We start from the raw sequence: 25204 nt of genomic DNA, 5'->3' as shown, positions 1-25204 counted from the left end.
AATATACTACATGGGCTGTGCAATATACTACGTGGCTCTGTGCTGTATACTACGTCACTGGGCAATATACTACGTCACTGGGCAATATACTACGTGGCTGGGCAATATACTATGTGGCTCTGTACTGTATACTACGTCACTGGGCAATATACAATGTAACTGGGCAATATACTACGTCACTGGGCAATATAGAATGTAACTGGGCAATATACTACGTAACTGGGCAATATACTACGTGGCTGGGCAATATACTGTGTGGCTGGGCAATATACTATGTGGACATACATATTCTAGAATACCCGATGCGTTAGAATTGGGCCACCATCTAGTACTATATATAAAGGCAATGGGAACATCATATTTTATATAGGTGTTGTGTAGCCATTTTACTACATATAGGGAGCTCTGGGATCCTCAATGTATAATAAAGGGCTTTGGGGACCATCATATTGTGTTTTGGGGTTTCTAGGACCATCATTCTGCATATTCAGAGCTGTGTGGGCACTCAGAGGACATTATTTGTTATAAATCGGGACATTATTAGTTTTAATAGAGGCACTCAGGTTCTATTATTTTTTCTTGGGGGGGCATTGTTATCTTTAAGTGGACATTCAACGGTATTTGTTGCTAGATTGGGGCATTTGGGATATTATATTCTTCAAAGGAACAGACAGGGCTTTTCTATGTAGCACAGTATGAGCATTAATACTTTCTATGGCATACTTTAATAGTAGGGAATGGTCCACTGTGTCAAAGGCAGAGGATAGGTCTAGGAGGAGGAGGACAGAGTAGTGCCGCTTGGTTTTGGCAATTAGTAGGTCACTGGTGACTTTAGTTAGGCCAGTTTCAGTGGATTGATGTGGCCGGAAGCCAGATTGAAAGCGGTGAAAGAGGGAGCAGGAAGAGAGGTGGGAGGACAGTTCAAGATGGACGTGTTTTTTAGGCATAGGGGAGAAGTGATATGGGGCGATAGCTAGATGCAGAGGATGAGTCAAGAGAGGGCTTTTTGAGGATAAGTGTGATTGAGGCATGTTTAAAGCTTGAGGGGAAAATACCAGTTGCTAGTGATAGGTTGAAGAGATGGGTTAGGGTTTGAATTGGAGGAGGAGGGCTGGGTAGTTAAGAGGAAGGGCTCTGGGGGTTGTAGACAAAAACTGTCTCTGATGTTATCAATCTTCTGCTTGAAACATGAGGCAAAGTCTTCTGCCAAGATGAGTCGAGAGGGAAGGGGTGCTGGGGGACAGAAGAGAGAATTGAAAGTGTTGAATAACTGTTTAGGGTTGTGAGACAGGGAGGATATGAGAGATGAGAAGTAGGTTTGTTTTGCTGCAGCGAGTGTGACCTTGAAAGTAGTGAGGGATTGTTTGAATGCGATGAAGTGCTCACTGGAGAGGGATCTTTTCCATCGTCGCTCAGCAACCCTGGTAGCCCGTCTCAGTTCTTTGGTCAGGCTGGTGTGCCAGGGCTGTCTGTTGATTTTGTGAGCTTTGGTATGTGTGAGAGGGGCAACCGATTCCAGAGCTACAGCTATTGTAGTGTTATACAGAGCGGCAGCGGCATACACATTGTGTAGGGAACTTATGCCTGTAAGAGGGAGAAGGGATTCAGACAGTGACTGTAGATTGAGGTGTTTAAGATTTCTGCGAGGGTGTGCAAGTTTGTCAGGTGGGGATTGTGGACAAGGAGTGGAGAGGGAAGAGAATGTGAGTAGGTTGTGGTCAGAAAGAGGGAAAAGTGAGTTAGAGAGGTTAGATAGGGAGCAGAGGCGGGTGAAGATGAGGTCCAATGTGTGGCCATCTTTGTGAGTGGCTGCAGAAGACCATTGAGCGAAGCCGAAGGAGGAAGTGAGAGATAGAAGTTCAGTGGCAGCTGAGCGGGAAGTGTCATTGGGGATGTTGAAGTCGCCCATGATGATAGTGGGGACGTCCGAGGAAAGGAAATGATGTAGCCATGTGGTGAAGTGGTCAAGAAATGTGGCAGCTGGCCCTAGGGGGCGGTAAATGACAGCCAATTGGAGGGGGAATAGATGTGCACAGAGTGCACCTCAAAGGAAGGGAGGGTAACAGAGGGTGGCAGTGGGATTGGGGTGAAGGAGCAGTTATCTGACAAGAGAAAATCAACTTCTCCACCATGCTTGCTAGGGCGGGGTGTGTGGGAAAGGTGGAATCCACCATACGAGAGTGCAGCAGGAGAGGCTGTGTCAGAGGGGGTGAGCCAGGTTTCGGTGATGTCGAGGAAGGAAAGTTTATGAGTAATGAAAAGATCATGGATGTAGGAAAATTTGTTGCAGACAGAGCGAGCATTCCATAGTGCTCCTGTTAGTGAAACTGGGGAAGCAGGGGCTGGGTGAATGGGTATAAGGTTAGAGAGGTTACGGAAAGTTGTAAAAGAGTGTGGATGGGAGGTAGAAATGACTGTGGGAATGTAGTGAGGAGGACCAGGATTTGGAGAAATATCACCGGCAGTGAGGAGGAGCAGAGAAAGTGTTAGCAGGTGGAAGCAGGAGAGAGCATGAGGAGACTGTCTGTGTTTGGAGACAGAGGATTGTATGTTGAGAAACAGTTCAGAGGAGGAGGTGAGATGGATGGGGAGGATTGAAGAAGAGATGACCAGTTCCTTACTAGGTGTAGGGATTAGGGGGTTAATAGAAAGTGAAGGATTATACATTCAGTTCCCTTCTGGTTCAATTCTGGAATTAATTTTGAGCATCACCCTTCTATGATACACTTCTGTGATACACGGGACAGACTGCTGTCTTGGCAGACTTATGCTACACAATACATGTGCAACAAAGTGCATTCAGGTGTGAAGTAGAGGGGAGTGGTCCATACTCATCTTGGTCAGATAATTAAGAGAGTCAGATGTACATGATCAAGGTAGCGTAAACAAGGTCATAAATAACATTGGGGATATTGCAGGGGTCAGTTGAAAAGCATACCAAGTTTTTGCTATAGGCTGAGATAGGAAAGTTCAGTGTGGAAAGCTGGATGACATACCAAGTTTTTTATACAGGCTGAGATAGGAAAGTTCAGCCCGTATAATAGGCTGTATAATAGGCCCTGCATTAGCCCCCAAACTGTATAATGGCCACCACATTAGCCCCCAAAGTGTAAAATGATAATTTTATTAGCCCCCAAAGTGTAAAATTACCACTGCATAAGCCTCCAAACTGTATAATGGCCCCTACATTAGCTTCCACGCTGTATAATGGCCCACTCATTAGAACCCCAAACTGTATAGTTGCCCCATATTAGTCCCTAAGCTGTATTTTGCTCCCTGCTTTATCTTCCATGCTATATAATGGCCCCAGCATTAGACCCCAAACTGTATAATGGCCACCACATTAGCGCCTACATTGTATAATTGACCTCACATTAGCTACTACAGTGCCTTGCGAAAGTATTCGGCCCCCTGGAACTTTTCAACCTTTTCCGACATATCAGGCTACAAACATAAAGATACCAAATGTAAATTTTTGGTGAAGTATCAACAACAAGTGGAACACAATTGTGAAGTTGAACAAAATTTAATGGTTATTTTACATTTTTGTGGAAATTCAAAAACTTAAAAGTGGGGCGTGCAATATTATTCGGCCCCTTTACTTTCAGTGCAGCAATCTCACTCCAGAAGTTCATTGTGGATCCCTGAATGATCCAATGTTGTCCTAAATGCCTAATGATGATAAATATAATCCACCTGTGTGTAATCAAGTCTCCGTATACATGCACCTGCTCTATGATAGTCTCAGGGTTCTGTTTGAAGCACAGAGAGCATCATGAAGACCAATGAACACAACATGCAGGTCCGTGATACTGTTGTGGAGAAGTTTAAAGGTGGATTTGGATATAAAATGATTTCCAAAACTTTAAATATCCCAAGCAGCACTGTGCAAGTGATCATATTAAAATGGAAGGAGTATCATACCACTGCAAATCTACCATGACCCAGCCATCCCTCTAAACTTTCATCTCAAACAAGGAAAAGACTGATCAGAGATGCAGCCATGAGGCCCATGATCACTCTGGATGAACTGCAGAGATCTACAGCTGAGGTGGCACAGTCTGTCCATAGGACAACAATCAGTCGTACAAAGCACAAATCTGGCCTTTATGGAAGAGTGGAAAGAAGAAAGCCATTTCTCAAAGATATCCTTAAAAAGTGTCGCTTAACGTTTGCAACAAGCCACCTGGGAGACACACCAAACGTGGAAGAAGGTGTCTGGTCAGATGAAACCAAAATCGAAGTTTTTGGCAAGAATGCCAAATGATATGTTTGGCGTAAAGGCAACACAGCTCATCACTCTGAACACACCATCCCCACTGTCAAACATGGTGGTGGCAGCATCATGGTTTGGGTCTGCTTCTCTTCAGCAGGGAAAGGGAAGATGGTTAAAATTGATGGGAAGATGGATTGAGCCAAATACAGGACCATTCTTGAAGAAAACCTGTTGAAGTCTGCAAAAGACCTGAGACTGGGACAGAGATTTGTCTTCCAACAAGACAATGATCCCAAACATAAAGCAAAATCTACAATGGAATGGTTCACAAATAAACGTATCCAGGTGTTAGAATGGCCAAGTCAGAGTCCAGACCTCAATCCAATTGAGAATCTGTGGAAAGAGCTGAAAACTGCTGTTCACAAACGATCTCCATCAAACCTCACTGAGCTCGAGCGGTTTGCCGAGGAAGAATGGGCAAGAATTTCAGTCTCTCGATGTACAAAACTAACAGAGACATACCCCAAGCGGCTTGCAGCTGTAATTGCAGCAAATGTCATGCAACAAAGTATTAAGTTAAGGGGGCCAAATAATATTGCACGCCCCACTTTTCAGTTTTTGAATTTCCACAAAAATTTAAAATAACCAATAAATTTCGTAAAACTTCACAATTGTGTTCCACTTGTTGTTGATTCTTCACCAAAAATTTACATTTGTCATCTTTATGTTTGAAGCATGATATGTGGGAAAAGATTGAAAAGTTCCAGGGGGCCCGAATACTTTCACAAGGCACTGTATATTGTATAATGGCCCCACAGTAATCCCTATATTGTATGAGGTCCCCCCAGTGATTCAAGGTCCCCGATTGTTTATGATGCCTGCCACAAGTTTTAATTAAAATCCAAAAACATCATATGCTCACCTAATCCAGTATCCTGAGGAGTCCTGTGGGACCAATGTGCTGTCATAGCAGTGGTGCATGCACAGAACCTGGGAGTCCCAGTGTGAGGACTCTGAAGTAGTATGCATTCATCGGTGCCTTGGCTGTTCTGTAGACTGCAGGCTTAAAGTGACCTGCGGTACACAGAACGTAGAAAGTTACCCTGCATTACCACAGGCCTAACTACATCTGTGTGTGCTGTGCATTGCGATAAAGTTATGGGTAGTATAGCACCGGTTGGGCCCCTCTGAGTGTGGCACCCAGGATGACCGTACCCTCTGCCTCCTGATAGCTACGCTACTGCCCCTGTCCAAGTCACTGGTTTCTTACATTCCTATAATTATTGGGTTGATTTAATTCAAAAACAAATTATGATTCTCTTGAAAAAAATGAAAGAATGGTCCTCATCAGATCACAACACTTCTATATTTGAATCCAACATGTAAAAATAGCAAATGGGTAGCAGGGTCTTGGGTGATGGTGGAAATTTCACGCAAAGATATGCTTTGTAATCTTGTTGCCATACTGATTGGATAAGTATATTATTCGGAAATTGATGTGTTGAAAGCAAGAAAAATGGGCAAGTGTACAAATCTAAGCATTTAATAATATCATGTTTTTTGGGATGTTCTGAATATACATTGGTTAGTTCAAAGAAGGACAACTGGAAAACAAGCAAGGGCATGGGTCTAGATATACATGGGGAGCAAAAGCTAGTCCGTCTGATCGAAAGCCACAAAAAAGCCACTGTAATTGTTTAACAAGTCACTGCTGGCTATGAGAGAAAAGTGTCATTGGTTAGTGATAGTACATGTGCTGCTGACCAATAATAGACAGTACAAATACAGGTGTTAGTTTTATTTAAACTATCATAACTTAATAATGGATAGATTATATGAAGGAAGACATTTTGGACTTCTGATGTGTCTGCACTAGCCATTATCTACTTGAAGTACCACTTACACACTAAAATCAACTTAAGTTACAAAATCTGAGCAACAAAATAAAATAGAGAATTAAATGAAGAGAACTTGTCAGTCGTCAGTCAATGTATTGTGATAGCCAGCGGAATCCTTCCCCGAAGCCTTGTTGCTTCAGTATGCTGCACATAAATGCTTCAAGAGGTCTTGTATTTAGCTGCTTTAAAGGTACCTTACCCTAGAAATAGAAATGATTATGGTAAGAACCTTCATAATTTCATATCATAGACAATTTAAGTCAATTACAGTAAATCATTATGACATAATAATATCTAATAATGAAAACAAGGATTAGAAATGCTGTTATTTCCCAGCGTCCACAATATTATGTATGCTCTAGAAACATATAGTCCCAATTCAATATTGTCGTAAAAACTACATTGCTGAGCACATGTTTCAGCTTATGTTACCTCTTCAGGGTTCTGAAAGATTGGAGTGCTTAAAAGAAGTAACATGATCATTCTTCAGGCAGCGTAATTTTACTCTTTTTTATAGAAGATAGCGGTAAAGGATGCTGGCTGCAGAGAAGCCATGAAAACAGCTGCAACAATGCTGGTGGGGCCGCTTTAGGAAAAAAGATCACTTTTTCCTTTATTGTCTTTGCGATACAAAGCTCTGACTTCAGATTGAAAACCATTGTGTGTACTTACCCTTAATTTGTCTTTCTTTATTGTATTTTTACAATTTTTCCCTCCACGATGTTGCTTATCTAATCTTGGAAAGATTCATGAAATGTGACTTAACAAATGTCACATTTTTGTGGTGAATCTCACTCAAGTCCCCCCTAGAGTAAGGTATCTAAAGGAATTTTAAATTTGGCACATTTTTGCATTTTTTTTAAAGGATTTGTGGCTTTTAGTATTAAAAAGTCACAAAAACCCCATAAAAATGAGAAATAGCTTTTTTGAAAGAGAACATTTTTTTGATTTTGCCCCAAATCCATGGACTAAATCTGCAATTTCTGAACAACTAAAAACAAAAAAAGAAAAGTGACTTCAATAGATCGCAAATTATGAATCAGGCTTATCTTTTTCTTGTTTACAGATGGTTGCCAAGGACACTGACCACTTCTGCTGTCTAGCCTGTATGCACTGTGCAGAAGTTATATAGCCACTTATAGCGTTTTTCCACATGGTACATCAATAACAATTAACAATTATTACCCATGAATAAGACTGTCCTAAGACCTATCATCATATATAGAACATATAACCAAGAAACAGATAATACTGAGTCAAGATATATAATATAAAATATCAATACTTTATCAAAAATTAAAAATTGACATCAGGTATATAGAGGTGATACACAGAACGAGGTCTAAAGTAGTGCTATAAAAAAGACATTGACAGAAGGCGTGTGAACAGGGGGTCAATTAAGGCCATGTTCACACTTTGCGGTTTTTACCGCGGAACCGCGGCGATTTTGATGCTGCGGGTCCGCAGCAGTTTCCATAGCGTTTCCATTTACATGTAAACCCTATGGAAACCGCAAACCACTGTGCACATGCTGCGGGAAAAACCGCGCAGAAACGCAGCGGTTTAAAACCCGCAGCATGTCACTTCTTTGTGCAGAATCGCTGCGATTCTGCACCCATAGGAATGCATTGAACCGCTTACTTCCCGCATGGGGCTGTGCCCACGTTGCTGGAAGTAAGCGGTTAATGTGCGGGTGGTACCCGGGGTGGAGGAGAGGAGACTCTCCTCCAGGCCCTGGGAACCATATTTGGGGTAAAAAAAAGAATAAAAATCAAAAATCATGTTATACTTGTAGCGCCCCCACTGCCGCAGGGCCAAGGGGTACCCGGTACCGGGCCTCTGAGTCTCTGCTCTGGGGTTGTCACGGTGGCTAGGCCCGGTCCGTGACCCTGCTGAGGGGCGTACAGTGATAGATATGATGGATGATGGTAGTGGCGGTGCTGTAGTGGTAAATAATGAGGACACCAGGTTGCAGTCTCTTTACCTCTTTACTGAAGGTTTTAGAGTCCTCAGTCCAGAGCGCTGTCAACAGGGCTGTCTGAGACCGGCCGGTCCAAAGGCACATCAGGAGTTCTCTTTACAGGTGGGAATCAGTGTCTACCTCCTAGCGCTGTGTGTTGTAGTCCTTCCCTGCTGAGCTCCCGGGATAGTCCTCACAACTGCTTCTGTCTGTCTCTGATGTTCGTTCTCTCCGTCCCCCAGCTGATATTGTATGACGCACCCGTATGACGGGGTAGGCCTGGAGTTCTTCCGGGACCCTAGAGTTGCCCCTCTCCCACAGCTGCCTCCGTTGTCTGCTTAGGTGATTTGTGTGAGACAGCCAACCTTTAATTGGCTGTCCTGCCGTGGTTTGCAGTAGTACTTAAAGTCTCTTACTTGCTCGGCGTTCCGGCCACCGACTGTTTGCGCCTCAGAAGGATGTTGCCTCGGTCTAACAGCACGACTCCTTCTGGTCCTAATTCCTCTTTACTGTATTCCCGTTGTGCACTGGTTAGTTCTGCTCTGAGAAGTCTGCCAGGATCCCATCCCTGACAGGTCCTCTCACTAGCTCTTCCCAGCTACTTCTCCCTGTCTTCCTGTCCAACCCCCAGTTTTACCAGAGTGTGAGGAGTGGCCTACTAGATAGGACCACCCCCCCTGGTGGCCGGAGTGTGAAGTGTAGTGAGGTGTTACCTGGTCAGAGAAACTCCTTTAGTGCAATCAGACGTACCATAGCTCCCCATAGTGGCGGAGCCACAGTACTGCAACGACCAGGACTCTGGGGCGCTGCACTCCCCCCCGGTTAAATCCAGTACTCCCGGACTGGGAAAACAAGAACAACAATACATGTTAACAGGAAACACACAAAATTTTTGAAATAGCATAACAATTAAACATAACAGTGCTTCCCTTTATGGGAGGTGAGAACTCTTGAACGTTGCGAAAGTTAGGTCATGCACAGTTTATGACTCTCAGTTCAGTGGTTGAAACAGCGGGGACCCCGGGTAAACAAAGGGGTCCCCCTTCTTGAAAGTTTTTGAGCAATTCACCGTCCATTACTCTATTGTCCATTTTAAAACCTGTAACAAAAGATATACACACAAACATTCTCAACTAAATAGCAGCCCTTATTAATACCTCCAAGTTTTGTAGCGGAGGGGAGTTTGATTTTGAGTGCTGCGTGTGGACCTTCGCAGCGCAGGGGTTGCTATTGGCCTAACAGGGCCCGCTATGCTTGCTACCGCTGGTGTAGTGCACTGTCTTCTAGCTACACTTCTAGTGAGTCTGGGTAGCACTGGCAGGTTGTGGCTCTCAGAGCTGCTGCTATCAACAGTGGGTACTGCAGATTCACCGATAGCAGAGGGAGGATTTGCCGGTTCAACGGTTGGCATGGCATCTTCAGGTAAGGCTTGTTGAGGTTGCGGGACCGGATGATCTGGTACCACCATTGTTTCTGGTGGGTCCGGCTGTTGAAACATTAGAACAGGTACCACGATGGCTTGATTTATCTGAGTCCAGGACTGGGGAAAGTCACCAAGGACGGTATGGATCATCTTCTCCTTTTCCACCGGCGGGGAGATTTCTGGGGCCGTGTCCCTCTCTCTCAACTTATCAGGGCAGACCTTAAGGTGATCCCTGGATACCGCTGTCAAGGTCTCCCCTCTGTCCTTGCTGATGAGACAGACCTTCGTGTTGTCGAAGTCGGATGGCAGGATGGTATACGGTTCCGCTTCCCATTGGTCATCGAGCTTGTGTAATCTCCTCTTTCGTTTAAGTACTTGCTCACCAGGTGACAGGGGAATCGCAGGAGCGTGTTGGTTGTAGTCCCTTTCTTGTTTCTGCCTAGCCTGGGCGAGACTTCTTTCTACACACTCCTGTACTTTGCGGTACCTTCGCTGCCTTTCTGCATCCCAATCTGCATCCGGCGAGGTATCTTCGGGTACTAGGACCCCCATGTCCAGATCAACGGGTAACCGACTAGATCTTCCTCGCATGAGGTATGCTGGAGTACAGTTGGTGGAATTTACTGGGATGTGATTGTACATATCCACCAAGTCAGGCAACTTTATCGGCCACAGGTTCCGTTCCTCCACAGGCAAGGTCTTCAATAAATCGATTACCACTTGGTTCATCTTCTCGCACATCCCGTTGGTTTGAGGATGGTACGGTGTGGTTCTGATCTTCTTACACCCGTACAGTTGGCAGAATTCTTGGAACACTTCTGCTTCGAATGCAGGTCCCTGATCGGTCAGTACCTTCTCTGGGTAGCCATGGGGCCTACAAAAGTGCTGCTGGAAGGCCCTGGCGGCAGTCCTGGCCGTTAGATCCTTGACAGGTACAACCACCAAAAACCTGGAGTAGTGGTCCACGATGGTAAGGGCGTAGATATAGCCCGACCGGCTAGGTGTCAGCTTCACATGATCCAGCGCGACCAGTTCGAGCGGCCGTTTGGTGATGATAGGCCGCAGGGGAGCCCGTTGACTGTCACGGTCCTTCCTGCGCAGACTACATGGACCACACTCCCGACACCACTTCTCAATGGTTCTCTTCATGCCAATCCAATAGAACCTCCCTCGGAGTAGCCTTTCTAGCTTCCTCCATCCGAAGTGTCCGGCTCCATCATGGTAGGCTCCCAGAACCATGGGCGCATCTCGCCTTGTCACCACTATCTGCCACACCAATTCATGAGTACGTGGGTCGATGCTCCTCCTGCACAGCTTGCCATCATGGATAAACAGTTTGCTTCTCCCCTTCCACAGCTGTTGGGTTTCTTGTGGATCATCTGGGCCAGGATGCAACCCTGCCTGCGTCAAGAGCTCTTTCACCCGACGGACCGCGGGGTCACCATCCTGGGTTTCTGCCCACCCGTGATGAGGCAGGGGATTCAGCGTGGCATCTGGTTGGTTCCTGTGCCTGTTCTTCACATGATGAGAGTTCTGAGTGGCTTTGGGGCGATGGAATGCAGGCAGCTCCACCTCTTCAAGTGCCTCCGGGTCTTCTCCCGTTTCTGGCAAATTGGGCATTCGGGACAAGGCATCGGCATTGGCATTCTGGTGTCCTGCCCGGTACTTGATGGTGAAATCGTAGTTGGACAGCCGGGCCATCCATCGCTGTTCCAAGGCCCCGAGTTTGGCAGTATCCAGATGCGTTAGTGGATTGTTATCCGTAAAGACGGTGAATTTCGCGGAGGCCAGGTAGTGTTTGAACCTCTCTGTCACTGCCCAGACGATGGCAAGGAATTCCAGCTTAAAGGAACTGTAGTTGTCAGGGTTCCTTTCCGTGGGACGGAGTTTCCTGCTGGCGTAAACGATCACCCTTTCTTTGCCTTTCTGGACCTGGGACAGCACGGCTCCTAATCCCACATTGCTGGCATCTGTGTACAGCACAAACGGTTGATCGTATTCGGGGTAAGCCAGTACCTCTTCTCCCGTCAGTGCCGACTTCAAACAGGTGAAGGATTCCTCCAGCTCCTCGTTCCAATCAAAGGGGGTGTTCCTCCCCTTGGTCTTCTTTGGTTGGCCCACCAACAGGTTTTGCAAGGGTGCGGCCTTCTTGGTGAAGTCCTTAATGAACCTCCGGTAGTAGCCTACCAACCCGAGGAACTGCCGGACTTCGTGGAGGTCACTAGGCTTTGGCCAGTCCTTGATCACTGTGACCTTGTCGGGGTCTGGGGCCACTCCTTCAGCGCTCACCACATGGCCCAGGTACTGCACTTTAGGTTTGAGCAGATGACACTTGGACGGTTTCACCTTTAAGCCGAAGTTGGACAGGGCTTCAAACACCTTGGCCAGGTGCTTCAAATGGTCTTCGTAGGTCTTAGAGAAGATAATGACATCATCCAAATACAGCAGCACGGTTTCAAAGTTCATGTGTCCCAGGCAGCACTCCATCATCCTCTGGAACGTCCCGGGAGCATTGCACAATCCGAAGGGCATGTAGTTGAATTCGCAGAGACCCATTGGGGTCGTGAAGGCTGTCTTCTTTGTCCGCCTCTGCCACAGGAACCTGCCAGTACCCACTGGTGAGATCTAAGGTAGAGAAGTAGTTAGCAGATTTTAAGGCAGCCAGAGACTCCTCTATCCTGGGCAGTGGGTATGCGTCTTTATGTGTAATGCGATTCAACTGCCTATAATCAACACACATCCTCATTGTACCATCTTTCTTTTTAACAAGGACTAACGGAGCTGCCCAGGGGCTACAGCTGTCTCTCACCACCCCAGCCTCCTTCATTTCCCGCAACATGTCCTTGGCACACTGATAATGAGCTGGGGGTACAGGGCGATATCTCTCTTTTATGGGTCGGTGATCTCCCGTGGGGATATGATGTTGGATCCCTTTTACCTGCCCAAAATCTAAGGGGTGTTTGCTGAATACCTGCTCGTACTCGTGTACCACCCTGTAGGCCCCCTGTTTTTGATGGGATGGGGTTGAGTCAGTGCCCACATGCAATTCCCGACACCAGTCTTTCGAGTGCTCTGCAGAACCTTTGTTCTCCGCCACGTTTGACGGGACCAAGGGTTCAGGTGTCTGTATCACACTATTATTGACAGTGAACAGTTTGGCGAGTGTGGTATACTTGGTGAGGTGAACCTCTTCCTCCCCACAATTGAGGACACGTACGGGCACTCTCCCCTGGCGGACGTCGACCACCCCCCGGGCTGTCAGAACAGTAGGCCTATTGTCTGAATATACGGGTTCTACCAAGGCCTGGTAGTCCTTACCCCGGAGGCCTATGGCTGCCCGACACCATATTAACATTTCACTCCTGGGGGGTATCGCGATGGGGTTTGAATCACTCACAGTGACACGACCAATCTCACCCCCAGTCAGCTCTACCTGCTGTCTCTGCATCAGAGCTCTGATTTCCTTCTGCAGGGCACGTTGCTCACTGTGGCCAGCGGTTTCCGCCACCTGTTGCAACAAAACAATAACTTCTGCAAGACAATTTTCTATAACATTAGTACCAAGAGTCATCATGGGATTACATTCTCGACGATCAATATCAACAATCACAATCCCTTGGGCTTTCAATTCCACCCGCCCCACCTTGATGGTGACCTCCTTATACCCCACTTGTGGCAACGGCTGACCATTACTGGCTATTATGGTGAAATCATCGTCAGGGCCACGAGTAATATCGGTGTCCTCCCAATACCGTTTATAAAGCACGTAAGGTATAGTCGTCACCTGAGAACCGGTGTCCAGCAAAGCGTTCAATGGGATTCCATCAACCACTACAGGGAGAACTGGTCGTCCTCCAATGTACTTGGTTCTCCAATGCTGCGGGCCTGACCGTCCTACTCCTGGGGGTTGGCCCTTTGCCCCAGGGGTTGCTCGTTTAAAGGACAGTACCTTGCAAGGTGCCCCACCTGGTGACAGCGGCGGCAGATGGGTCGTCCGTCCGGGTGGAAGCGATCGTCGTTCCGGCCTCTGGTCGGCGGAGTCCTCCTCTGTCGCATCCAAGGGACATCCTCTGGTCTGGAGGCCAACCGGATCTTCTCCTTGGGGGCCTCCTGTAGGGACTGCACCATCCGGGTCAGGGCAGCAACGCTCTTGGTCAGCTCCTGCATCTGGAGGCGAAGTCCTGCAGGGGAGTCGTCCTCTAGGCTCTGGGCATCGGCCTCGGCGGCGACTGGGGCATCCGACGCCACCTCCTGGTGGTATGTGAGAGCGGGACGCCAGGGAGGTGTTGCACGGCTGGGCTGCTGCTCCTGCAATGCCTGGATAGCTTTATCTTTGAATTGCGCAAAAGTCAAGTCTGGATTTTGCATGGCCAGGAAGTGCAATTGGCCCCGCTGGTGACTGCACAGGAGCCCCTCAATGAACCGCTCCTTCAGGATTTTATCCTCATCCTGCATGCTGCCGGGGTCACTCTGCTTAATGGCCCGCATCGCCTCCTGGAGATTAAGGGCATAGTCCCGTAAGCTATCCTGCGGTCTCTGTTTGCATCCATAGAAAGTCAGTTTAATTTCTGTAGCAGTGCGAGTATCGAAGGTGGCTTTAAGCTTTGCAAATATCTGTTGTGCAGTTCCCTTATCCTCGGCGGGCCAGGACTTCAATTCTCTCAGAGCCGCCCCAAAGAGTTGGCCGGTTATCATATGAACCTTCTGAGGCTCTGTCAGGGGATAGAACTCGAGCAGGCTGCAGAGCCCTTCCTTAAAGTCAGTGAATGTATGCGACTCCCCAGAGTATCGCGGGAGCCAGGCCGCTCCGGGCAGGTACGGCATAGAGAAGGGCATTATGGCTTTTGTGTTAACGGCAGTGTCCGACTGGCTGAGGGGAACAGCGGGTTCTGCGGCTACCGGTGGTATTACGGCCACGGCTTCTTTCGCTGCGGGGACCGGAGCTGCCCCTGCGTCCGCGGCTGCGGCCGCCACCTCCTCTCCTCCCGACTCGGACATGGCTGTCCCTTCCTCCCGCTAACCTGCTGGAGGTCGGAGTTCCTCTTCCGGGATTGGCGCCTTACCGCGCTTTCCGTTCCGCGCTTCTTTTGGTCGGTTCCGCCCACGAAGCTAAGGCTCCTCCCTCCGTGCGCGGCAATGGTGAATTTTGGCGGTAAATGGCAGTACACAGTCCAAGCACAATAAATCACAGTTCCAAGGCACACATGACCTGATTCTTCAGGCTTAAGTAGATCCTGTTCGTGACGCCAAGTTGTAGCGCCCCCACTGCCGCAGGGCCAAGGGGTACCCGGTACCGGGCCTCTGAGTCTCTGCTCTGGGGTTGTCACGGTGGCTAGGCCTGGTCCGTGACCCTGCTGAGGGGCGTACAGTGATAGATATGATGGATGATGGTAGTGGTGGTGCTGTAGTGGTAAATAATGAGGACACCAGGTTGCAGTCTCTTTACCTCTTTACTGAAGGTTTTAGAGTCCTCAGTCCAGAGCGCTGTCAACAGGGCTGTCTGAGACCGGCCGGTCCAAAGGCACATCAGGAGTTCTCTTTACAGGTGGGAATCAGTGTCTACCATCTAGCGCTGTGTGTTGTAGTCCTTCCCTGCTGAGCTCCCGGGATAGTCCTCACAACTGCTTCTGTCTGTCTCTGATGTTCGTTCTCTCCATCCCCCAGATGATATGGTAGGACGCACCCGTATGACGGGGTAGGCCTGGAGTTCTTCCGGGACCCTAGAGTCGCCCCTCTCCCACAGCTGCCTCCGTTGTCTGCTTAGGTGATTTGTGTGAGACAGCCAACCTTTAATTGGCTGTCCTGCCGTGGTTTGCAGTAGTACTTAAAGTCTCTTACTTGCTCGGCGTTCCGGCCACCGACTGTTTGCGCCTCAGAAGGATGTTGCCTCGGTCTAACAGCACGACTCCTTCTGGTCCTAATTCCTCTTTACTGTATTCCCGTTGTGCACTGGTTAGTTCTGCTCTGAGAAGTCTGCCAGGATCCCATCCCTGACAGGTCCTCTCACTAGCTCTTCCCAGCTACTTCTCCCTGTCTTCCTGTCCAACCCCCAGTTTTACCAGAGTGTGAGGAGTGGCCTACTAGATAGGACCACCCCCCCTGGTGGCCGGAGTGTGAAGTGTAGTGAGGTGTTACCTGGTCAGAGAAACTCCTTTAGTGCAATCAGACGTACCATAGCTCCCCATAGTGGCGGAGCCACAGTACTGCAACGACCAGGACTCTGGGGCGCTGCACTCTCACCTCTCAGCGCTGCACGCGGCCAGCCGGTCAGAGTTGCTGTGCGAACAGGACCTGCGGTGACGTCGCGGTCACATGACCGTGATGACGCCCGGGTCACATGACCGTGACGTCACGAAGGTCCTTCTCGGCACAGCATCTTTGGAACCGGAGCGCCGCGTGCAGCGCCGAGGAGATCCGGACATTGGAGGGTGAGTATAACCAATTTTTATTATTTTTAACATTACTATTGATGCTGCATATTGCTACATATGCAGCATCAATAGTATAGGAGCAGAGGCGTAGCTAGGATTTCAAATTAGGGGGGGCGAAACATCTGAGTGGGCCCCTAACCAGCTAACCCTGATTACAGCTACGGTTGCGCACTCTAAATGTGAATATAGGGGAACCTCAGAATATGACCCTACTGTTATTGAAAATAAATCTATATACAAAAACGAACATTGACTTTACCACCATATTGTGACCATATGCGACTTTGATGGTCACAATACTCTGAGTGCCCCTATAACAATAATGCTTAAGTGCCCACTTAACATTTAATAATGTCCCCTAAGTTCCCCCATGTACTGCTCCATTATACACAGTATGGTGAGCTTAAAGCTTCCTTATACACAGTCTAAGGCCCCCACAGCTCCCCTATACACAGTATGATGATTCTATAACTCCCCTATACACCGTATGATGTTCCCACTGCTCCCCTTTACACAGTATGATGTTCCCACTGCTCCCCTATAGATAGTATGAGCCCAATGCTCTCCTATACACAGTATAATGCTGACAGAACTCCACTATAGAAAGTATAATGCCCCCCAGAGCTCCCCTATATACAGTGTAATGGGCCAACAGCTCCCATATGCACAATATGCCTTCACAGTTCCCTATACACAGTATGATGGGCAAGCAGCTCCCGTCAAATAGTATGATGTCCCCTACAGTTCCCCTGTACACAGTATGATGGGCCCACAGCTTCCTTATACACAGTATGATGGGCCTGCAGCTCCCATCAAACAGTATGATGTCCCTCACAGTTCCCCTGTACACAGTATGATAGCCCACAGCTTCCTTATACACAGTATGATGGGCCCACAGCTTCCTTATACACAGTATGATGTCCCTCACAGTTCCCCTGCACACAGTATGATGGGCCCACAGCTTCCTTATACACAGTATGATGGGCCCGCAGCTCCCTTATATACAGTATGATGGGCCCGCAGCTCCCTTATACACAGTATGATGGGCTCGTAGCTCCCTTATACACAGTATGATGGGCTCGTAGCTTCCTTATACACAGTATGATGGGCCCGCAGCTCCCTTATACACAGTATGATGGGCCCGCAGCTCCCGTATACACAGTATGATGGGCCCGCAGCTCCCGTATACACAGTATGATGGACCCACAGCTCCCTTATATACAGTATGATGGGCCCGCAGCTCCCGTATACACAGTATGATGGGCCTGCAGCTCCCATATACACAGTATGATGGGCCCACAGCTCCCTTATACACAGTATGATGGGCCCGCAGCTCCCGTGTACACAGTATGATGGGCCCGCAGCTCCCATATACACAGTATGATGGGCCCACAGCTCCCTTATACACAGTATGATGGGCCCGCAGCTCCCATATACACAGTATGATGGGCCCACAGCTCCCTTATACACAGTATGATGGGCCTGCAGCTCCCGTGTACACAGTATGATGGGCCCGCAGCTCCCATATACACAGTATGATGGGCCCGCAGCTCCCTTATACACAGTATGATGGACCCACAGCTCCGGTATACACAGTATGATGGGCCCGCAGCTCCCTTATACACAGTATGATGGACCCGCAGCTCCCTTATACACAGTATGATGGTCTCGCAGCTCCCGTATACACAGTATGATGGGCTCACAGCTCCCGTATACACAGTATGATGGACCCGCAGCTCCCTTACACATAGTATGATTGGTTCGCAGCTCCCGTATACACAGTATGATGTGTGCACAGCTCCCGTACACACAGTATTATGAGCCCGCAGCTTCCTTATACACAGTATGATGGACTCACAGCTCCCTGTCATGGTTTGGATGCCCTGGTCATTTACTCATCCTCCGGCGTATTCAATATTTTGTGGCACTGCTGCAGTGCCGCTGCTCAAACTTGTGAGCGCAGCTTCTGACAGGCCAGAAGTGAGAAGCTATGTCACAAGCGCTCAATGTAAGACTATGAGGCTATGTGCACTTGTTGCGGATTCACCGTGGATTTCCTGTGTTTTTTGTGCAGATTTCACCTGCGTTTTACCACCTGCGGAATCCTATACAGGAGCAGGTGTAAAACGCTGCGGAATCTGCAAAAAGAATTGACATGCTGTGGAAAATACAACGCAGTGTTTCCGCGTGGTATTTTCCGCATCATATGCACTGCAGATTTGGTTTTCCATAGGTTTACATGGCACTGTAAACCAGATGGAAAACTGCTGCGAATCCGCAGCGGCCAATCCGCAACGTGTGCACATAGCCTGAGAGTGAGAAAGAGGCTCCCACAGACTTACATTGATGATTAGTGACCTCTGCGCTGCTCCATGAAACACTGGAGCTGCGGACAGGCCACAAACTGCAGGAGACGGAGCCGAGCGGAGACTAAAACAGATGAAAACGCCAAAAGGTGAGTATCAGATAGGGGACGGGGATTGTCAGCACCGCTCCAGCAGTGAAATAAATAATAATGCTGGAGTGGTGCTGTAAATGTGATACAGATCTTGGTTACTGTAAGTGGGCTCCTTATACTAATACTCATAAAAGACCCAGGTGGTACGTATCAATAGCCCCGCTTTTCCCTGGCCGTAGCATCTCGGCGTGCGCGAGCGTTCTAGGTTGTCATGACAGCGCTACTTCAGTTCCGGGACATGCGTGCCTATCACTTCCGGGTTCAACCCTTTTTAAGACACATTTCAGAATGATTCTAATTCCCCCTGACGAAGGTTGTTTTACCGAAACGCGCATTGGGGCGGAGGCATGTTCCAGGAGGGTCCATTTACATTGCGGTGGGTACACACTAATAATTGCCGTATTATTGCACTATTATGCTATGCGTTTGCTACTATTATTACAACGGCTGTATAGCAGCGATGGTTAACTGCTATTCAGGTTTCCACTGCTCGTTGGGATGCAGCGTTTTTTGTATATATTTCTGACTGATAGGGACCTTGTGTTTGATTAATGTAATATATAATCTGATGAGGGTACTCCCTTATTTTGGGTCATTTAAATCAGTCTATTAAGATTATTGAAAATGATTGCTGTGTCTAGGATTGTACCTTTATTAATTGATCCCCTGTTCACACGCCTTCTGTCAATCTCTTTTTTATAGCACTACTTTAGACCTTCTGTGTATCACCTCTATATACCTAATGTCAATTTTTAATTTTTGATAATAAAGTATTGATATTTTATATTATACATCTTGACCCAGTATCATCTGTTTCTTGGTTATTTGTACTGTGCAGAAGTTGCCTAAGTTTCTAAGTTTAGGGCGTATAAGTGCACTCCAGTGATCCTGGACAGTTTTAAGACAGTGCTTACAAGCTCAGTAGAAAAGAGCATACAATAACTGCTCATATTCTACTGTCTAGTAGTGGTGTTAAGTCTCCAAGTAACAAAAACAATTAAAAAAAAGTTAATATTTCAAAAATTGCTAACATTTTTAATGAGCAGTACACTTCAAAATTGTTTTTATTTACAATACCCACTTATGAGTATAATAACAATCCTTCAAGTTTTTGCTAGACAACCTCAGATTGACAGGCACATTTACAGATATGAAATTTGTAACAATTTGGTTTTTGCAAGCTGAAGTCAAAGTCTAGCCCTGACATTAATACATTCTAAATTACAAACCTAACAGAATTTACTTGTAACAGTCAATTCATTACCTTTCCTGTTGTATGACCATAAATTCCAAATGTATGCAAAAGTCTCTCCTCACTTATGGCCTCAGGTCTATCAATCTTATTGCCAAGAAGAAGTATAGGTACACTGCTGATTGTCTCATCAGCTAGCAATTCCTAAAATACAAAAATGAGGGTAAAGTTTGATTAATTTCTTATATTGCTTAATAAAATCTCACATACATGTAAAAGTTTGGGCACCCCTGGTTACTGTTGAACAATTAAGTAAGTGGAAGATTAAATGATCTCTAAAAGGGCTAAAGTTAATGCTGACACATTTCCATTGTATTTTAAGCAAAAAAAATTACATATTTTCATCTTTCACATTTTAAAAATTACAAAAAGGAAAATGCACAGATGCAAAAGTTTGGGCACTCTGCATGATTGGTACCTAGCATCACAGCTTCTAAATGCTTTTTTCAGCCAACCAAGAGTTTTTCAATTCTTGTTTGAGGGATTTTAATCCAATCTTCCTTGGGTCATCTTGCATTCACTGCTATTTTGAAGTCTAGCCACAGATTTTCAATGATGTTCATATCAGGGGACTGTGAGGGCCATTGTAAAACCTTCAGCTTGTGGCTTTTGAAGTAGTCTATTGTGGATTTTGACGTGTGTTTTGATCATTATCCATTTGTAAAACCATTCTCTTTTCAACTTCAGCTTTTTTTACAGATGGTGTTATGTTTGCATCAAGAATTTATTGAAATTTCATTTAATCTAATTCTCCTCTACTCATGAAATGTTCCCTAAGCTGTTGGCTGCAACACAACCCCAAAGCATGATTGATCCACCCCCAAGATTAATGGTTGGCAAGATGTTCTTTTCCTGAAATTCTGTGCCCTTTTTTCCCCACACATAACTTTGATAATTGTGGCCAAAGAGTTCTATTTGAATTTCATCGGTCCACAGGACTTGTTTCCAAAATACATCAGCCTTGTTTAAATGTTCTTTTGCATACGTCTGATGCTGAATTTTATGCTGAGGACACAGGAGAGGTTTTCTTTTGATGACTCTTCCATGAAGGCCATATTTGTGCAGGCGTCTCTGAACAGTACAACAATGTACAACAATTTGAGTCTGCTTAATGTTTCTGAAGGTCTTTTGCAGTAAAGCGGGGTTCTGATTTGCCTCTCTAGAAATCCTATGAGCAGCTCTCATTGAAATATTGCTTTGTTTTCCAGACTTTATCTTGACCTCCACTGTTCCTGTTAACTGCCATTTCTTAATTAAATTTTGAACTGAGGGAAGGGCAACTTGAAAAGGCTTTACTATCTTTTAATATTCTTTCTCCTGCTTTGTGGGCCTCCAACATTTTTATATTCAAAGTGCTAAGCAGCTGCTTAGAAGAACCCAAGCCTGCTGTTGTTTTTTTATTTGCCAGCTTCACAAAATATTTCAAAAAAATAAATTTGCCACTTGTAGATCTCAGTAGAGTTTATTGAACTTTTTTAGCTCTTTAGTGCAAACACAGTTTTATTAATGTCAAAGTGTCCTAAACCTAACTGGCTGAGGTAAAATGGTTGATAATGATAGGTAAGTAACTTCCAACATTTTGCAGTATCAGACTTTATAGGCAAATGCTGGAATTTTACATAAGTGGTGCATAAAGAAATGTATGTATACACAGGCAGTGCTCAGTCACATGGTGGGTGCAAAAATTATCTCTGTTTTTTGGAAGCAATCGCTATTCACAAGCCATCCATAAAGTATCCCATTATATAGGGAGCAGGAACAAGTTAAATGTTTTAAAAGTAGAGAAAAAATGGCTTTCCAACTAGGAGTGAATCTGGAATTGCAACAGGTTTGCTAGTATCAAAATGACTAAATAAATGCTATGGCTTTTTATTAAGCTGTCCAAAAATTATCCCTTTTTATAGGGAGCAGTGACAGGCTAACTATTTTCAAAGTTAAGAAGCAATGGCTTATCAACAAGCCGTACAAAAAATAGCACTATATTGGGAGCTGTTTTAAGATTGTGTACCCACAAAATAATACGCAGCCCAGCAGCAATACAGTATAATTATAATACACAGTGGACAATCAGGAGATGTGCGGCTGGCATGGCTGTGCTGTGACAGTGCCAGCAGCAGAAGCCACGTGATATAAAGATACAACAGTGCAGACCAGGAGATGTCTGGCTGTGTAGCCCTGGCAGCAGCAGTATTACAGTGTAGATGGCATGATAGACAAAGAGTAGATACCAATCTAAACATTGGCCATCAGCACTAGAAGCAGAACTATGTAGAAGACAGGCAACAAACAGGCAGGGAGATGGTATGGTTGATTTAGTTATGTGAATATTTCTTTATCCGATTCTGAAGTGAAGTCCATTCTATCTAACTAGAGCAGTTGTTCCAAGAAAACTCTTACAAAGTCCTGTCTAAAGTCTTTCAAAACTGTTTTCTCCCTTTCCCATATTGATAATTGTGCGTCACATCACTTGTCTTATTTCCTGCACTATTCTGTGTCTTGTTGTGGATAAATATGTGACTTCAGATTTTGTATTAGTCTTTGCCTGATGAAGAGACCTGAGTAGTCTCGAAAGCTTGCAATTTGTTACCATCTTTTCAGTTAACTATTAAAAGGTAAAAACCGCTGAGGACTCTCAAATTTTATTTTTTTTCAAACTACTGGCTAACACGATACATAGATATACTGTATCTTTCCTGTATTGAAAACTCGGTATCACTGTTACCCTTTTCAATAGGTTGTGTAAAAATATCCCCAAATGGTAACACCTAGTTTTCAATTTATTGATATACATTCTTCAACATTGAAATTGCAACACTAAGAAAGCCACGAGATTATGCAACTTGAGGAATTAGCACATGAAACAAAAATCATATCAAGTCTTGTGTGGTGATTGTGCGATGCCTCCTGCTTATCGATGTACGTGTTATTGCCACTTTTCACAAACTGAGAGGGACAGAGTTCCTGAACTAAGAGATCTTGGTTTATCTCTTTTGCAGATCCCTACACACATAGGTCAAGATGTTAACACTGTTCAACGTTGCGTGTCCCAGTAGTTGAGAGAACAATTAACTGTAATAACAGTAAGAGGTGCACACAGGTGAACCTCTCCACTGATCATCAGTTTAGATAAATGGTATTCAGTGATCCATTCTGTAAAGCAAGTGAAATTGGATATCACATGCCAAGATTAAACGTCAATCAGAAGGTGTTTTCAAGACATTGGGTTCTGAGCCAAGTGTTCAGCTACAGGTCTTCCATTGACCTCATGTCACCAATTCAAAGGCTATCATTGTGCAGAGCAAGACAGTAATGGAGTCGGGAATTCAGATATATACTCTTTATCGACATGTCCCACTTTTACCTGAGACGCAATGATATACTGGCGATTGGTTTGGACACCAAGTGAGAAACACCATGAAGAGGCTGTCACAAGGGAACATCACAATGATTCCACTACAGGGAAACGGGTGTGGTGTGGCATAATGTATAGAAGCAGGACCACTGTCATTTTCATTCCAGGTAAACTAACGGCTGTGCAATATATGTATTTGTTCATGCAATAAACAGAACACCCATTTGTCCAACGTGTCCCTGGAGCCATTTTTTATCACAACAAAGCCAGGCAGCATATTGCTCTTGGTACTCTAAGCAGGCTGCGTGGTCTAAACGTGCACCCATGGCCTGCACCCTCTGTGGACTTGTTCCTCATCGAGTACATCTGGGAGATCATTAATCAACAACTGCAAATAAGAGCTGCCAGTAGTTGATCTTCATGATTTGCATGCCTAATTGCATTATGCATTGCAGAACATTCCTCAGACAACATTTGGTAACTTCACTGATAACATGCCTAGGTGTGATGCCTAGGTGTGTAAGTACATGTGATTATTGGTGTGACTCTTATCCTCGTTAATGAATATTTTATGTCCATGTTTTATCTTTTGTATATCATGCATATCAATCCTCTGATTTCCATAATTCCACATTCTTGTTGTTGCAATTTCAATGATGAAGAGTATCTGGTATTTCTAGTAGGAATACCAAAGGAATGAAATTAAAAGGTTATAAGTAAGATCCATCCTAAGAAAACCAACAGCTCACAACACCTATAATGGGTATATTCAGGGTGCTTGGCAGCTTGGAAAGAGCTGGTCAACATAATAATTGAAAAGCCAGCACTCCGTTCTTCATGATAAAAATCTTAGCTTATTGTACCTTTATTCCATACATGCTAACACCACTTTTCGTAAGTAAACTTCCTTATTCATAGCTTCCAAAACGCATTGAAGTTTCCTCAAGAAGGAAGAAGTCCTGGCTTTTCTCTTACTGGATTATAAGAAAAGGTGTTCCATAATTTTTATACTATAGGCAATAAATGATTTCTTAAAAACTACGCCCAAAGACCTGATTGATACACTATTTAAGGCTACTTTCACACTAGTCCGTCGGTACGGGCCGTCGCAAACCATCGGCCCGACATACCGACGGACAGTGTGTTAAAGTAGCACAACGTGGGCAGTGGATGCAGTTTTACAACGCATCTGCTGCCCCATTGTGAGTTCCGGGAAGGAGGGGGCGGAGGATCGGACGCGCATGCGCGGTCAAAAATGGCGGACATGACGCACAAAAAAGTTACATGTAACTTTTGTTGTGCCGACGGTCCGCCAAAACACGACGCATCCGTCGCACGACAGATGCAACGTGTGGCCTTACGTCGCAATGCGTCGCTAATGCAAGCCTATGGAGAAAAAACGCATCCTGCGGGCATCTTTGCAGGATGCGTTTTTTTCTCCAAAACGACGCATTGCGACAGACAGCAAGCGATGCTATTGTGAAAGTAGCCTAAGGCTGATAATGAAAGGGTCATTTACACAGAAGTCAAGGCAACACAGACATTTTGGAATTATCATAACATTATCCAACACCTTCAGAACAAGTATTAAGACTTTCTGTAAAACCAGGTGAGCCGACATGCTGCAGGAAAGTATACACAAGCTTCTGCATACAAAGGTTGTCTAACTGGATGCTTAAAGGCAGCCTCTAAGTCAAATTTTTGACATTACTTGCAACTTCATGAGTTATACTGTGACTAATTATTAATTTTAACATCAGCTTATGGCATTCAGTTAATATAGACCATCAATAACCATAATAAAAATAGATAAATCAAAAGTGTAATTTAAAAACTAATAGCATGCTTCTATTGTAAGCAAAATGACATTTACTATGAATCTTTCTACCTATGTAACAGCATACTGTAGAGCAGTAACTGCTGCTGCTTCACGCATAAATATTCTCACTGCCAAATATTAAGTTTACCCTGCACATGATGAAGGGCCTATGAGAATATGCTGAGCAAATATACATTTCATATGAAAGGTCAACAGTAACCTGCTAATGTGGATTATTATTTTTAGGACTCATACTCACATGCGAGAAACTCGTATGAGTCTCGCAGGTCAATACCCGACTCTGCACCCCGAACTCAGATCGGAGCGTGCGGCTGCATGTATTGCTACGCGGCCGTACGCTCTGATCTGAGTGCCGGGTGCAGTGCCGTATTGAC

General features: G+C 45.6%; 1 protein-coding gene across 1 annotated transcript in view; it reads right to left on the bottom strand.

Moving 5' to 3' along the window:
- Positions 1–5999: 5999 nt before the first annotated feature.
- The window catches only part of SAR1B (secretion associated Ras related GTPase 1B), a 154590-nt gene continuing 135385 nt past the window's right edge, over positions 6000–25204 (bottom strand). Inside the window, exons 6-7 of the mRNA XM_077266047.1 lie at positions 19651–19782; positions 6000–6314 (exon numbers count right to left, since the gene is read on the bottom strand). Coding sequence (XP_077122162.1) covers positions 6198–6314; positions 19651–19782 — 249 coding nt within the window. The 3' untranslated portion in view covers positions 6000–6197. The remainder of the gene's footprint in view (positions 6315–19650; positions 19783–25204) is intronic.

Source organism: Ranitomeya variabilis, chromosome 5, assembly GCF_051348905.1.
Source record: "Ranitomeya variabilis isolate aRanVar5 chromosome 5, aRanVar5.hap1, whole genome shotgun sequence".
NCBI classification, from domain to species: domain Eukaryota; kingdom Metazoa; phylum Chordata; class Amphibia; order Anura; family Dendrobatidae; genus Ranitomeya; species Ranitomeya variabilis.
This window is presented reverse-complemented; position numbering and strand designations above follow the sequence as displayed.